Below are 15,154 nucleotides of genomic sequence, written 5' to 3' on the forward strand. Positions count from 1 at the left end.
CAAAGGTGGATTTTTACAAATCAAAATACAAGGGACTACTGGGAACTTGAAGACTAGTCAGGTCACTCTCATGACTCAGTATCTCTAAGCATGCCAGAAACAGAATACACATTCTGAAAAAAAGGCACTGAGGAAAATAAGATATCAGCAGAAAGGAGTGAAGGGACACAGGAGGGCAATGGGTTTTGGGAAAGTGCGACAATGAATTTCAGAATCAACTTATTAAATGTGACTATGATGCATTCTTTGCATGTGCATGTGTGCGTATGCATGCATGTATGTGTGCATGTATGTGTGTATGTATGTGTGTGCGGTATCTGTGGGTGTGGAGCGCTGTACTTTGAAAGCCGACCTTGTCTCAAGCTAGGCAAGCTGAGTTACAACCTCAGCCAGAAATCACGTTGTGTTAGCTCCTGTGTAATCCCATAATTCCAAAAATAATAAAAATCAAGTCAGAAATTTTAATTACAAATACTGCAACCTGAAAAGGAGCCAACAAGTTTCTGGAGAGGGAGGAGAATCACTGCCTTTAGTTGTGTATCTACTTCTGAGCCCACCAGACCACAACTCATGGTCACACAGAGATGGCCCTGGTTAACCACACTGGGTCATGAAACAAATGCATATCCAGGATTGTGAGAAAGAGATTTATAGGGAGGGAGAAGAATGGGCAGGAGTAAGAGAGAGTGCGGGTGGCAGTGGTCATCATGCAATATACTCAAGTCAGAAAGAAAAATAATTTTAAAAATTTTAAAAAAAAAGCTAAGTGTGACACGCCTTGGGACTAAAAAGAGATGGAAGCCGTGGGGTTTCAAGGGTGATAACGGATGCCTGCTGATGCTTCAAGAGGTCGTCTAGAAGGCTTGAAGGCTGATGAAGGGCTGACCTTGTGACACAGTGCTGACAGCAAATCAACATGCAAGCCGAGCTGAAGAAAGATCGTTGAATAAAGAACCTGGACTTGCTAGATCAAAGATCTGTATCCCATTTGTCCTCCCCATATGTCAACTGTCACACAGTGCTAAAAATAAACAGCTTCTGAGATAACACACCCGATCCAGGGAACACAGGGTCTAAAGATGGAACCATAATGGTGTCTGTAAAACCCCTCATAGCTTACTAAGCAGGTTTAAAGTGTTTCTTAATCCATAATGGGTTCTGAGGTTCTAGAATTCTCACATCAATGTTCTAGAACAACTTCCTAAGAAGCCCAAGTGGTAAAGTTCACCTCTTAATGATTTGCAAATGTAGCTTTTCAAATTGTAAAAATACCAATGGTTTTCATAGGCCAAGTCCTTAAAAGAATCAGCTTAGCAGATACAGTACCTGCAGGACTGGGCTGAGAGAGACCCAGGCTGCAAAACTAAGAGAGGGCTCTGGGTGTTGGTAATTCTCCAGTGAGGAAGCAGGGAGAGAAAAGAACTCAGATACAAAAATAGATTGTTGTTTTGAAAGGGAAAGAGGAGGGGAGGGAGAGAGAAAGGAAAGAAAGAGCTGAAGAGATGATTCAACAGTTAAGAGTGTTTGCCCCTAAGCCTGATGACCTGAATTCCATCCCAGAAACCCCACAAGAACTACAAAAAGTCAACACAAATGTCCCTCCACTACTGAGTCTATATAATGGGTCTGTATATCTCTATCTATTGTGACTTAAATAAAATCATTATTGAGAATGCATTAGTTACTTTCCCACTTGCTATTATAAAGTGCCCTGACAAAGGCAACTCAAGGGAGAAAGGATTTGCTTTCCCTCACAGCCTGAAGGTTCAGTTCCTCATGTCAGAAGGACCCTAGATGACTGGTCAAATTGTATCCACAGTCAGGATGCCTAGAGTAATGCCCGGCTCACTCTCTGCTTTCTGTACAATCTAGTAAGTCAGCCCTGGGAAGGGTACTGTCTCCTTTAAGGGAAGGTTTTCCCACTTCAAGGAACCTAACCTACAGGACCCAGCCCTGAAAAGCTCAGTAGAGGCCTGTGTCTCCTAGTTTACCCTAAGGCAATACCTGGTTCCAAGAAAGACTACAAAGACCACCCAGCAACAGACAATCCAAAGGAAATTCCTAACATTCCAACCATTGTAGATAGGATTACCTGTCAGCACACATCCATCACTTTTCACTAGGACACACCTAGACAAATGTCAGCCAATCAGGGGTCCTCAACCTTAGAAATCACTCACCCCAACCTTTGCCTTTATAAAAACTTCACCCCAACTGAACTCGGGGCTCTCCAATCACACCAATACATTGGACACCTGGAGAGTCCAAGTTGGAACTTAAGTAAAGGCACTTTGCTTTTATATAGAGGACTCAGTCTCCTAGTTGGTTTGTGGAGGACTCTGTGATCTGGGCATAACATAGTCAATGCAATGCCTCACAGCATGGACAGAGGTTTTTCTCTTGTTGGTGATTAGTGTTAACCATTACAGAGAGCAACAACTTCATTGGTCCAATGTGGTGTGCAGCTTCCAGGAAGGAAAACATGGATGCCAAATGTTGTCATCATAATTCTTCTGGCCTTCCCTGTCACCTAGGTATCCTGTCCCTTAAGAAGCAAGCCCTGCCCACTCCCAATCTCCCCCTTCCCTCAGAGGCAGGTATATCTCCCACCTCCTCTCCACTTCTTTCTCTCTGCCCGTCCTTCATCTGAAAAGCCATCCTCTGCCTCTTCTGTAATGGTCTGTCTCTTTAAGAGACAAGCCACGCTTACTCCCTTCCTGCTTGCAGCCTCAGCCCCACTCTCTCTTCCTTCCTGTACCCTCTCTTGGAGAGGCAGCCTCTCTCTCCCCCTCTCTCTTCCTCTTTCTCTTTCTCTCTCTCTCCCCTCTCCCTTTTTCCTTCCCATCCATAACACCAAATAAATGTCCAATTCCATTCTGTATGGTCTCTCTCTCTCTCTCTCTCTCTCTCTCTCTCTCTCTCTCTCTCTCTCTCTCTTTCTCTCTCTCTCTGTATGTGTGTGTGTGTGTGTCCCGCCTATCCGTTTGTCGCCGCCTTCCCTGCCGCTTGGTCTCTGAGACTGGCTGCTTTCGGGTCCCCAGCAGTCCCGGAGACTCGCAACAAATCCATTACATTGGTGTCCCTATCTCTGTGCCCCCCACCTGCCTCCTGCCCACACTGTTTACCAGGGACCAGTCAGCTGCCCATGACTGGGGACCAGCCACCATCATTTGGGGACCTGCCGCGTGGTCTCAGCCCTGCAGCAAGCTGCTGGGGACTCGCAGCAAATCCATTTCATCCTCCTCTCCATCTCTCTCTTTCTCTTTTTCCTCCATAACCCCCTTACCCTTATACCCTTTCCAATACCCACTAAATAAACTCTGTATCCAAGCGCTCTCTCTGCATGGCCTAACTGTAATGGTAAAAGTAAAATTGCTGCAGGATCTCTGGATCCCCGGCAACTGCAGCAGCAGAAATGCTGCAGGTCCCCGAGCAGCAGCAGTGGGCAGCGAGTCCTGAGAGCAGCCAGTCCTAGGCAGGGACTGGCACAGGTCCCCGAACGGCGGCAGTGGGCCACGTGGTAAGGTATTGGATTAAGTAAAAATGCTGCAGGATCCCCAGTGGCTGCAGCGACAGAAACACTGCAGGTCCCCAAGCAGCGGCAGATGGCCATGTGGCAGGAGGCAGAGAACAGAGGGTCCCGGGAGCGGCCAGTCCCAGGCAGGGATGGCGCAGTTCCACTAGTGGCTACAGCAAGCCACAAGGAGAAACAGACAGGTGGACATGCCACGAGACCATGCTGCAGGTCTCTGAAGGTAGCTTGCTGGTCCTGGGCAGGGAGCCACGGGGCAGGTGAGAGAGTGAGGTTTCTTTAGTGAGTTATGGAAGGGAAGGAGGTGAAGGGGAGAAGAGCGGGGGAAGGAGGGAAGTGGGGAGAGGCAGAAGCTGCCTCTTCGAGAGGAAGATGGAAAAGGAAGAGACTCAGGCTGCAAGCAGGAAAGAAGAGGTGCCTGCTTCAGCAGACAGGGGAGGGAGTGGGCTGGGCTTGTCTTTTAAAGAGACAAAACAGATCATTAGGAGGTTAGGCACCATAGGTTAAGGGAATTGGGGCAGTGGATTCTCAAGATTGCTTCCTGCTTTTTTTGTGGGCCTTGAATTTTCGGGGGAGACCCTGTCCCGCCCAATCTGCAAAACCCACTCTCTGATAAGGGTGCGCGCTTCCCGAACCGAATCACGAGACTGGATCAATATCCTAGGAGTTGAACAGACACACACAGAGAGACCAGACTCATTCATCCAAAGGGTAAATGACAACTTTATTAAGCACAAGTCGGGTATATATACTTGGGGGCAGAAGGACGAGAGCCCCCTTCCATTCAGGACAGAGAATGAGGGCGCCAGGCGCCCGGCGCCGCCGGCTAGAGAACTGAGGGGAGGGAGTGTCAGCAGCTGCGGTGTCAGATGTTTCAGGCGCTGAGGTGAGAACCTTGCTTGCAGGTGGAATTACCATATCAAAAGAGGACCAAGCTCTCTCTAAGCTAATCCCCCAAACCTGCAGGAGCAGAGAAGGCAGGAAGCTAGGAGAAAAACAGCCCTGCATAGCACCTCAAAGAAAGGGGAAAAAACCCGGGTACCAACAGGAACCTGAGAAGGTACCAACAGGAACCTGAGAAAGCTGGGTGCTGGACACATCCAGGTGTAGCTGGTCTCTTTGTTCCTGTCTGGTGTTTGTGGTATGGAAATGTCTGGTGCCTCTTACACCTGTTTAAGGTATTGGCAGAACAGAGGACAAAGTTAAGTTTAGGAAAAAAAATTAGGACTAGAGAATTGAGAATGGTGTATCTGACCTGTTAAAGGTGGATCCTTCAATTCAGCTCCCTGGAACTCACAAGAATTCTTTGGGTTTGTGAAAACAGAAGTTTTAGACGTATACATTGTATAAACAGTAGCATATTTATGTTAGAATGACTGTGACAGATATTTTTGCACAATGAAAAATATTTTTAAGGCTATGGAAGGCAGTGTGAGAGAAAAATTTGATAGTGTGCACTTGTCCTCACTCCTTTATAACTTGCAGGTACACACCTTAATAACTTGTATCTGTAATTTACTTACTGAAGTTGTCCTTTTAAACTTACAAAACCTCTCAGCTGTCAAACTGCATCAGAAATCTTTGAGAAGGATAAAATTTTACTTGAGTTACTGATTAAAAACAACAGAGAATTTACTTGGTTGGCACCTAGAGCTACTCCTCAGGGTCCTCCATGGTCACTAACGGTTGTATTTGCCTCTGCTGTTTAGCGCAGGGCCTGCCAGGCTCCAGAAGATCCTGTGGGCTAAGAAATCTGTAGGAAGACAAGCCTACCTTGACCTGAGCAGCAAGGTTGTCGATTCCAGCAATTCTATTCACATCTGGAGATCTTCCATTTAGATGAAAGGCATTTTTCCCAGTGGTCAGCACTTGGCAGTTGATGAAGTGAATTGCAGATAAACGTTGTTCTATGTCCATCTATATTCTGTCTTCTTTGGAGAAAATAGAGTGCTGCTAGGAGCAAACCTGTCTCTTTTTATTATTAAAAGTTTTTTAATAATTAAATATTTAAATACCATATTCCCTAGATCTCCGAGCAGTTGAGGGCTGTTTATAAGGTATAGGATCTGGGAGAGCTGGGTCTGAGCTTGACTGTGCTGGCTCTTAACAAGTAAGACTGACACTCGTAAAAAGACAGAAAAAAGAAAAAAACTGCTTGAAATAGAAGGTTAACAGCAGAACTAACAACAGTATAGAATATCTTAATATATTTTAAATGAGGATTGGATTAAATATAAAGTATTTTTGTAAGATATTTAAAAGTACATACCAGTTAAAATATGAGACATTGTTTTTGTAGTCTGAAATGAGATGCAATGAACAGACAATTATAGCATTTAACAGTGAACGTAGGTGCATTTAATTTACATGTATAAACACATGCACACAGTGAACAGGAATTGGGTAAAGTAGATGCTCTTGGTGGGCCCTACGAAAGGCATGCCACTGCATAAAACACACATGCAACAGAGTCAGCAAGAGGAATTCAGAGACAAAAACATAAGTAAACTGGGGTACCAGGCAGAGCATTCTTCAGTAAACATGGCAGGACTTTGTCACCTGACCTTGCTATTAGTTAAGATGGTGGTAAAGTCACCTGACCTCAGTTAAGATGGCGGTAAGATCACCTAACCTCAGTCAAAATGGTAGTGGTCACTATTAGGTTGGGAACACAGTCTCAGTCCCTCACATCTATCCCAGCCCCCAGTCCTGGTCTGGACTTCAAATCCCAGCAGACCAGGTCCTGACCCCTCCCTGGGGGTGGGGTCAGGACCACTCCCCAGGGTACTTAAGTGATTCCCCCAAAAGAAGAACACATGGTCTCCCTTTCTTCCTCCTGGGGGGTCGCATTTCTGCAGCTTCCAGGTTTCCCCCTCGAGGCCACCCGAGAGCACAGATCTCCCATTAAACCTGGATATTTCTTAATTTGGCTTGTTTTGATTTGGCTTGATTGGGAATTTTTGCATCGTCAGGGAGCCTGTGTTAGGAAATATTTCTAACAGTCACATGTTGCATGGAAAAGCCACTTAGTTAAGATGGCGGTGAAGTCACTTGCCCTCAGTTAAGATAATGGTAAGGTCACCTGACCTCAGTCAAAATGTCAGCAGTCACATGTTGTATGGAAAAGCCACAATTTTGAGCTGTATGGAATTTAAGGTTAATAAGAGAGACCTAGAGGCATGATCTACCCTGTCTCTGAGCTGCCTATGCCACAAGCCACAGCGGGAAGCAAAAGACTGGAACTGAAAACAGCTGCCTCATGGATCTGACCAACCTTGTTGGCAGAAGTAGTGGCAGGGATAGTTTGAGGAAACTCCTTCCATTTGGCTGTGCTCTGACAGTAGTTAGTTAGAAAGCTCCCATGAAAGTGGAGCCATTGGAACACCAACGGAGTGAGGGTAGGAGCTGAAGAAATGAAACATTAAGGCCTGTGGTTTTAGGGCTTCTAAAAGGCATCCATCCTGGGGAAATGGACATGGATGGCTTGCCACCCATAGCTGAAACTGTGAAAACCCACAAAATGGTGACACCACAAGCCCTCCAAGTGGCCTTTACCAAAACAAAAAAAACAAGCAACACAGCAGGGGAAGAAAGAAAAGACAAGGAAAAAAAGAGAAAGAAAAACAGGGACCCTGGGGCTTCAATCGAATGCACTGCACAGAGTGTGCAGTGTTAGTGAGGGAGGACTGACCCCGGGTCACTCCAGTCATGATTTTAGCTAAGGGAAGCAATCCAGAGAAAAATGTTAGTGAAGGGCTCAACCATAGCAGAATGGGGGAAGCTCACCAATCGAAGTTGGTGTTGTGTGGAGAAATTGTGCTCAGGCGTATGGAACACATGGTTGTTGTGGAAAAAATACCTGGTTCCGAATCCTGACCCTGGGGCTTGGGGCAGGAGAGCCTCCCGAGTCTCATGGCACCAAGGTAAAAGTAAAACTGCTGGAGGATCTCTGGAAGCTGCAATAGCAGAAACACTGCAGGTCCCTGAGCAGTGGGAGCAGGCCATGAGGACAGACAGACAGATGGGCATGCCACAAGACCACGCTGCAAGTCTCCGAAGGCAGCTGGTCCCCGGTAGGGAACCACGTGGCGGGCAAGAGACAGATGGATAGGCATGCCATGTAGAGCAAGACTGAATATTTATTTAGTGGGTTATGGAGGGGGGAAAGAGCAGAGAGTCAGAAGGAGAGAGAGAGAGAGAGAGAGAGAGAGAGAGAGAGAGAGAGAGAGAGAAGGGAGAGATGGAAGCTACCTCTTCAAGAGGGAGGGGGGAGTGGGCGTTGCTTGTCTCTTAAAGAGACAGAACATATCATTACATTAACTGTCTACCATCTGTTGTGGTCTCCCACCAGGGAACCCGCCAGGGATCATAACATTGGTGTATGACTCAGCCAGGCTTTCTTTGTGTTCCCACCCTCCAACAGGCATATGGGAATCCTGGACTAGGACCACTTTCCAACTTCCTGTGCCCGGTTCATCGCTGCATACTACCACAACTAAATATAAGGTACCCTTCTCCATGCCAACTTTCACTGACATTCATCTCTGGCAATTCCCCATGGCTGGGAACTGGGATCTTGTCTCAGTTTTTGTCTCAGACTGTAGTCCCTCAGGCCACTTGGAGTGCTCTTGGTCCTCATAGTCTGTTCTGACAAACCTTAGTATGGTTTGACCAATCTGTCCAATCTTTGCATTGTTTTAGGGATGCCTTGAATATTTTGCCTTTGGATCTCATCTCTCATCTCTCCATCAACTCTGGGAAATGGCCTACATACTCCTTTATAGGGGCCTTATTATAGAGGCCCATATTTTTACATTGTATGGCAGTCAAAATTCTGAGTGACCTGGCAAGGTACAATTTGCATCTGCCACACCAAAGGTGGTTGCCTAGCCCTTTGATAGTGAGACACACTGACACCATCCAAAGCAAGGGGCAGGATATGCTAATGTCATTCTCCTCCTTCTTTGTAATTTGGGAGGTTGTCAGGGAAAGAGGTGTAAATTCAGTCTATGTGACAGAGCAGGAAGATAGATTTTAAAAAATGACAAAATGGTCATAGAAAAGGTGTGGATGTGACCACAGTCATTCTCCCCACTACCATAATGCTAATGAATTTTCCCCTCAGTTTTGGTGTTAAAGATGTTTGGAGAATAAATGTGGGTGGTTTTCAGGATGTGAATTCAGGACTTCATGAAAAATCACTAAAAATTCTCCCTCCTGATAAAATAGTCATATATATATATACATATATATATATGTATATATATATATATATATATATATACCTGATAAACAGCCCTCAAGAGCTCAGAGACCTGGGGAATATGACATTTAAATGTTTAATTATTAAAAGGATTTTTTTTGTAGCAGAGAAAAAGGTTGGCTCCTAACAGCAGCACCCCATTTCCTCCAAAAAAGACAGATGAGCACAGAACAGCATCCATCCACAGTTCTCTTTGTCTTGTCAAATGAAAGCACAAAACACAAGTAAGAACTGCCTTTCTTCTAAACTCTTTAAGATCTCTAGACAGAATCGACTGAAATGAACGGCCCAGTTGCTCAGGGCAAGGTAGGCTTGTGTTCTTAAAGATTCTTAATCCACAGGATCTCCCGAAACCTGGTGAGCCCTGCACTAACAACAGAAAACAAATACATCCTGAAAGCCCCTGTTCTCAACAACCATGGAGCACCATGAAGGGTGGCTCTAGGCAGCCAATTGAGTAAGTTCTCTGTTTTTAAATCAATAACTCAAACAAAATATTGTCCTTCTCAAAGATCTCTGATGTAGTTTGACAGCTGAGAGGTTTTTTAGTTTATAAAGGGCAACCTCACAGATTTCAGCATAACCTCTTACCATGTCTAATAAAAGGTGTTTTAGGGCAAGTTATTAAGGTGTGCACCTACAAGTTATAAAGGTCTGAGGACAAGTTATCAAATTTTTCTCTCTCATTTTGTTTCTGTTCATAGTCTTAACATTATCAATAAAATGCCGATGAGCTATTAATCTAACTGGCAGAGTACTACCACTATTGCAATATAAAAATTTTAAATTTTCCTTGGTCATTTTCTAAAGATACTTTTCATTGTACAAAAACATCTGTCATAGTTATTCTGGCATAAATATGCTGCTGTTTATACAATGTATGTGTCTAAAACTTATATTTTCACAAATTCAAAGACTTCTTGTGAGTTCCAGGGAGCTGAATTGAAGGATTCACCTTAAACAAGTCAGATACACCTGCCTCTCAATTCCCTGGTCCTGACATCCTCTTCCTCAATTACCAGGACCTAAAGAAAAATTTTTCCTTCCTAAACTTAACCTTGTCCTCTGCTCTGCCAACACCTTGCCAGGTCCAAGAGACACTGGAGTGTTCCACACTACAAATCCTGGACAGGAGTGAAGCAACCAGCTCCCCTTTGACTGGCATCTCAGTTTTCTCGGGTCCCCTAAGACTCCGTTGACCAGAAATAAGCAGGAAGTAGTTTTGAGAACTCAACACCCTCATCCCCTTAACCTGCCATGCCTAACTCCTCACCTTTTTATTATAAGAGAAAGGCGAGGGTGTTGTAATTATAGCTCTACTGGCCTGCCCTGTCACCTGGGCACCCTGTCCTTTAAGAGACAATCTCCCCCTTCTCTGCTGAGGCAAGGAGATCTTCTGCCTCCTCTCCACCTCTTTCTCTCTCTGACTGTCCTCCTGAAGTAGCTACCTCCCCTGCTTTCTCTCTTTCTTCTATAGCCCTCTTACCCTTATACCCTTCCCAATACCCACTAAATAAACACTATACCCAAGTTCTCTCTCCGCATGGCATATCTATCTGTCTCCCACCCACCACAGTCTCACACAGCTTCCTTTTAATAGCAATATTTTAATCCTAGTGATACTGTGAAAGTTACATTTTAAGTTTTAATTACTACATCTAAAAGATCCATGAAACAAAAAATGCCTCTAATCTACAAGCCCCTTACCAAAGGGCAGACAGTTCCTGAAATGCTGGAGGTCCTTGTTTATGGGAGATAACAAGCCACTTGCTCCCACTCCCCTAAACAAGTTTGTTTTACCCATCTGCACTGTATGTGTTCAATCACATGTGAGTGGGTGGTTCATGATATATTTGCCCCTGATTGGATGTAGACTGGAGGTACATCAGGATGTATGCTTGCCTCTGATTGGATGTAGACTGGAGGTACATCAGGATGTATGCTTGCCCCTGATTGGATGTAGACTAGAGGTACATCAGGATGTATGCTTGCCCCTGATTGGATGTAGACTGGAGGTACATCAGGGTGTATGCTTGCCCCTGATTGGACTTTATGGGAAGTACTTAAGCCACTGCAAACCGTGACTTGGGGCCACTTTTTCTGGGAGATCAGAGATGGATCTGGCCAGTATTTAATTAAAGCTTGCTTCAAATTTGTCTTTAAATTAACAATAAATACATCTACCTTTCAGCTCTGATACTGATGAAAGTCAGTGCTAGGAGTCCTAGGTTTCTATGTGAGGCCCAAGGCAACTGAGAAAGAATGCCTATTTCTTTTTATTTTACTGACATAACTTTGCTTTTTAAAATCCCAAAAAGGAGAGAGGACAATTCTTTGGAAAAAAAAAAAGAAAAATGCTTCTATAAGACTTAATATTTGTTCTTGATGAGGAGTAGAAATTGTTAATAATTTATTCCCCAAAGCTGTCAGAGATAGCTTGACATATCTGAAATGAGGAAACCACAAATGAGGAATTTCACTCTCAAATTGGCATGGGGCATGTTTGTGGGGCATTTTCTTAATTGCTGATTGACATGGATGGATTCATTCAACTGAGGGTGTATGTGGGCCTGAGCTGCTTAAGAAATGTAGCTGAAAAGTCATGGAGAGCAAATCAGTAAGCAGAATTCCCCCATGGTCTGTTTTAGTACCTTCTTTTAGGCTCCTACCTTAGGTTCTGGTCCTGATTTCCCTCAGTGACGGACTGTGACTGAGGGTTTCTATGGTGAAATAAACTCTCTTCTCCCCAGGTTGGCTTTGGTCCATTACTTAGTTAGGGTTTCTCTTGCTGTGATAAAGTAAGTTGGGGAGCAAAGGATTAATTTGGCTTATCCTTCCACATGGGAGAAAGTCAGAACAAGAACTCAAGCAGGCCTGGAACCTGCAGGCCGGAACTGATGCTAGGCTATAGAAAGATGCTGCTTCCTGGATTGCTTCACATGGCTTACTCAGCTTGCTTACTTACAGAACCCAGGACCACTAGCCCAGGGATGGCATCACCCACAATGGGCCTGGCCCTTCCCCACTGATCATTAATTGAGGAAATAAATGCCTTTCTGCTTGATCTCTTAGGGGCATTTCCTCAACTGGAGTCCTTCCTCTGATGGTTCTAACTTGTGTCAAGTTGACACACAGAACCAGCCGGTACAGTCTGTGTTTTATTGGTGACAGAAAGCAACACAAGTGCAGACACTAACTGTAGGAGCCTGGCAATAAGAGAAATGCAGAATTCTTTGTCTAGCCACTACTAACTGTAGTACCCAGCCATGACAAGCTCAAGTTAGGCCTAAGTCTCAGTAGTTTACCCTGGTTCCAAGAAAGACCACAAACTGAGACTACCCAGACACCACCCAGGAACAGATCATCCATAGGAAATTCCTAATGTTCTAATTGTTGTAGATAGATCACCTGCCAAACACACACCCATTGCTTTTCACCAGGACACCTCTAAACAAATGTCAGCCAATCAGGGGTCCAGAACTTAGAAATCCTTTACCCCCAACTTTGCTACTACAGAAACCCAACCCCACCCGAGCTGGGAGTCCTCCAGTCACTCCAATACATTGGACACACAGAGAAACCAAGTTTGCAAACTTGTATAAGAATAAAGGCTCTTTGCTTTTACATCCAGGACTTGGTCTCTTAGTTGGTTTTGAGGGAACTCTGTGATCTGGGCATAACACTAACCATTAGAGTTATTTAACACTTTCATCAGAGTCGCAGATATAATCATAGCAATGTCAAAACGGCACTGTTGACAACAACCTAAATGTGGAAATCAATGGCTGTGCCCATCAAAGGTTGGATGCATAAAACAGGACCATCACTATCTCTTATTAAAAATTACACCAAAATCATTTCTTTTATTAATTCACTCAATTTCTATAAACACAGAGAGGAATTATACCTCTACTAATAATAGTTGCAACATAATTAAAAAATGTTTTATCAATATGCCTTTTCATATCAAATAGCATACTCCTAGGAATACTACTCAAGGAAGGACAGCACCTCTTCCACATTAATAACATTAATGAGGAACCAATGAAACTGACTTACCCACATTGATTCTTGCACTTTGTAATAATCTCTTCTGTCCCTTTAAGAGACAAGTCATGCCCACTCCCTCCCCATCCACTGAGGTAGGCAGATCTTCCTTCCTGCTTGTAGTCTGAGTCTCTTTCTTTTCTGTCTCCTTCTTGAAGAGGCAGCTTTTGTCTCTCCCTGTCTCTCCTCTATATCTATCTATCTATCTATCTATCTATCTATCTATCTATCTATCTATCTATCTATTTATCTGTGCCTCTCTGCTCTTCTCCCCTTCTACCTTCCCCTCCATAACCCACTAAATAAATATCCAGCCTCACTCTGCATGGCATGCCTATCTATGTCTCTGTTTCTCGCCCGGTGCTTCATGTCTCCATGCCCTGGACCAGCCACCTTTGGAGACCTGTGGCATGGTCTTGTGGCATGCCCATCTATTTGTCTCTCCTCATGGGACCCCAGTTGCCTGCTGCAGCCACTCAGGGAGCTGAACCGTCCCTGCCTGGAACTGGCTGCTCTCAGGACCCGTTGTTTGCTGCCTGCCGCTACTTGGAGACCTGCAGTGTTTCTGCCGCTGCAGCTGCTGGGGATGCGCAGCATTTTTAATCATTCTATTACACATTTAACGGTTTTTTCCAGAGCACTTCCATTTCTTCTCCTTGCTTTTCAGTTGTGACAATTAAGTTGGAATTCTCAAATTCAATTCTAAATATTTTAAAGGAATTATTCTTACACAAGAAGTTTAAATGCCACATAATTTCTAAATAGTCATTTTTAAAGTAATTTTGCAAATTCTTTGACAAACAAAATATTTGGTAGATGAGTCATTTTCCTAACTGTGCTGTGAAGTTAAAGAGATCTGTAAATAACTGCCTTCTCCTTTATTTTTTGTGGCAATTGTGGATGAAACTAGGATCCTATGCATGCAAACATGCATCCTGCCACTGAGTTAACTCCCTGCCCCAAGCAATTATGTAACTCAAATCAAATGACTGGAGGCAGAAAATTTACCCTGACCTTCCACACAAGCACCTCTGCCAACATGGCTGTGATGCTCACACTTCTCTGCCTGTCTGTGTTATGAACACTCCGGCTGTCTTTGAAAGCTCCATGCAGTTATACCTCTAAATCTTACAGCACATCACCTCAGCAACTTTCAGCATCTCCAGTGCTTCTTGCAACTAGAACAAAGAACAGGGAACAAGTACAAGCTTGCCCACCTCGTGTTTACATTCCTTCTCATATTTTCTTGAAGTACAGACAGGCCCCTTCTCTGCATACTGCCCACAATTACTCTGTGCTATAATTAAAGAGCTAGCAGCAAGGATCTGGTGATTTGTAAAGTCTAATATCACACTATCTGACTTTTCCCAGAAATATTTTACCAGCAGCAATGTTGAAACACATCATTAGTTTTGAATTATATTTTATCAGATATTTAAGTTGAGACGATTGGTAAAATAATATAAATTCCATGTGGTAGTAACACATTTTTTTACTTCCAAACATCTCCTCACTGACTTATTGATGATAAAAGTTAACATGATACCTCCCTTAAATGCCATCTTATTCACTGTTCTGTTGTTATGAAGGGACACCATGACCATGGCAACCTTTACAAAAGAAAGCATTTAACTGAGGGCTTGCTTACAGTTTCAGAGGCAGTGAACATGATGGCAGGCATGAGATACAAGGCCTAGGATGGGCTTTTGGAACCTCAAAGCCCACTCCCAATATCACACTTCCTCCAACAAGGCCATACCTCCTAATCTTTCTCAAATAGTGCACTCCCTAATGACTAAATATTCAAATCTATGAAGCTATGGGGGTCATTTTCACCTAAACCATCACACATCTCATAGGATTAGTTTCAGGGATAGTGTCTACCAAAGCCAGAAAATTTTCCAAGTCCAACTCCAACCCAGGGACTTCTGCAGGAGGGTTTCCAGACCAGGATCTACAGAAACAAGGCAAAGCTGGCAACCTAGGCCAAAGTAGTCCTGAGACAGCAAACTCCAGGGAGCAGAGCAAAGCACAGGAGCACTGAGCTGTCTCTAAGAACACGGGGTGACTAGAACTGTGACACTGACTGTACCACGAGGAACAACCATTTGAGCTTTGGATTCACTGGCACCTAGAAAATTATTCAACAGAATATCAGAAAACCCCAATCATACCTATTAGAGGAAAAGATGGGTAGAAAAGGTAAGATCACATGCTACACCACAAAGAGCAACACAACATCAGTAAAACCTAAAGACCCTATAACAGCAAGACCTGAACAACCAAATATGGATGAAGCAGAAGAAAATTAT

At 44.1% G+C, this 15,154-nt stretch overlaps 1 protein-coding gene and 1 long non-coding RNA gene across 2 annotated transcripts in view; one reads left to right on the top strand and one right to left on the bottom strand.

Annotated features, from left to right (window-relative positions):
* Nucleotides 1-572, bottom strand: part of LOC146891886 (uncharacterized) — a 29,488-nt gene extending 28,916 nt beyond the window's left edge. The window contains 1 exon segment of the mRNA XM_087896731.1: nucleotides 558-572. Coding sequence (XP_087752857.1) covers nucleotides 558-572 — 15 coding nt within the window.
* Nucleotides 573-2,760: 2,188 nt separating this feature from the next.
* Nucleotides 2,761-10,325, top strand: LOC125417667 (uncharacterized). The gene is made up of 5 exons (XR_007237210.3): nucleotides 2,761-4,243; nucleotides 7,956-8,038; nucleotides 8,900-9,019; nucleotides 9,137-9,252; nucleotides 9,884-10,325. It is a non-coding gene; the product is annotated as an uncharacterized LOC125417667 (long non-coding RNA).
* The last annotated feature ends 4,829 nt before the right edge of the window (nucleotides 10,326-15,154 follow it).

Source organism: Myodes glareolus, chromosome 14 (genome assembly GCF_982192425.1).
Source record: "Myodes glareolus chromosome 14, mMyoGla1.1, whole genome shotgun sequence".
NCBI lineage: Eukaryota > Metazoa > Chordata > Mammalia > Rodentia > Cricetidae > Myodes > Myodes glareolus.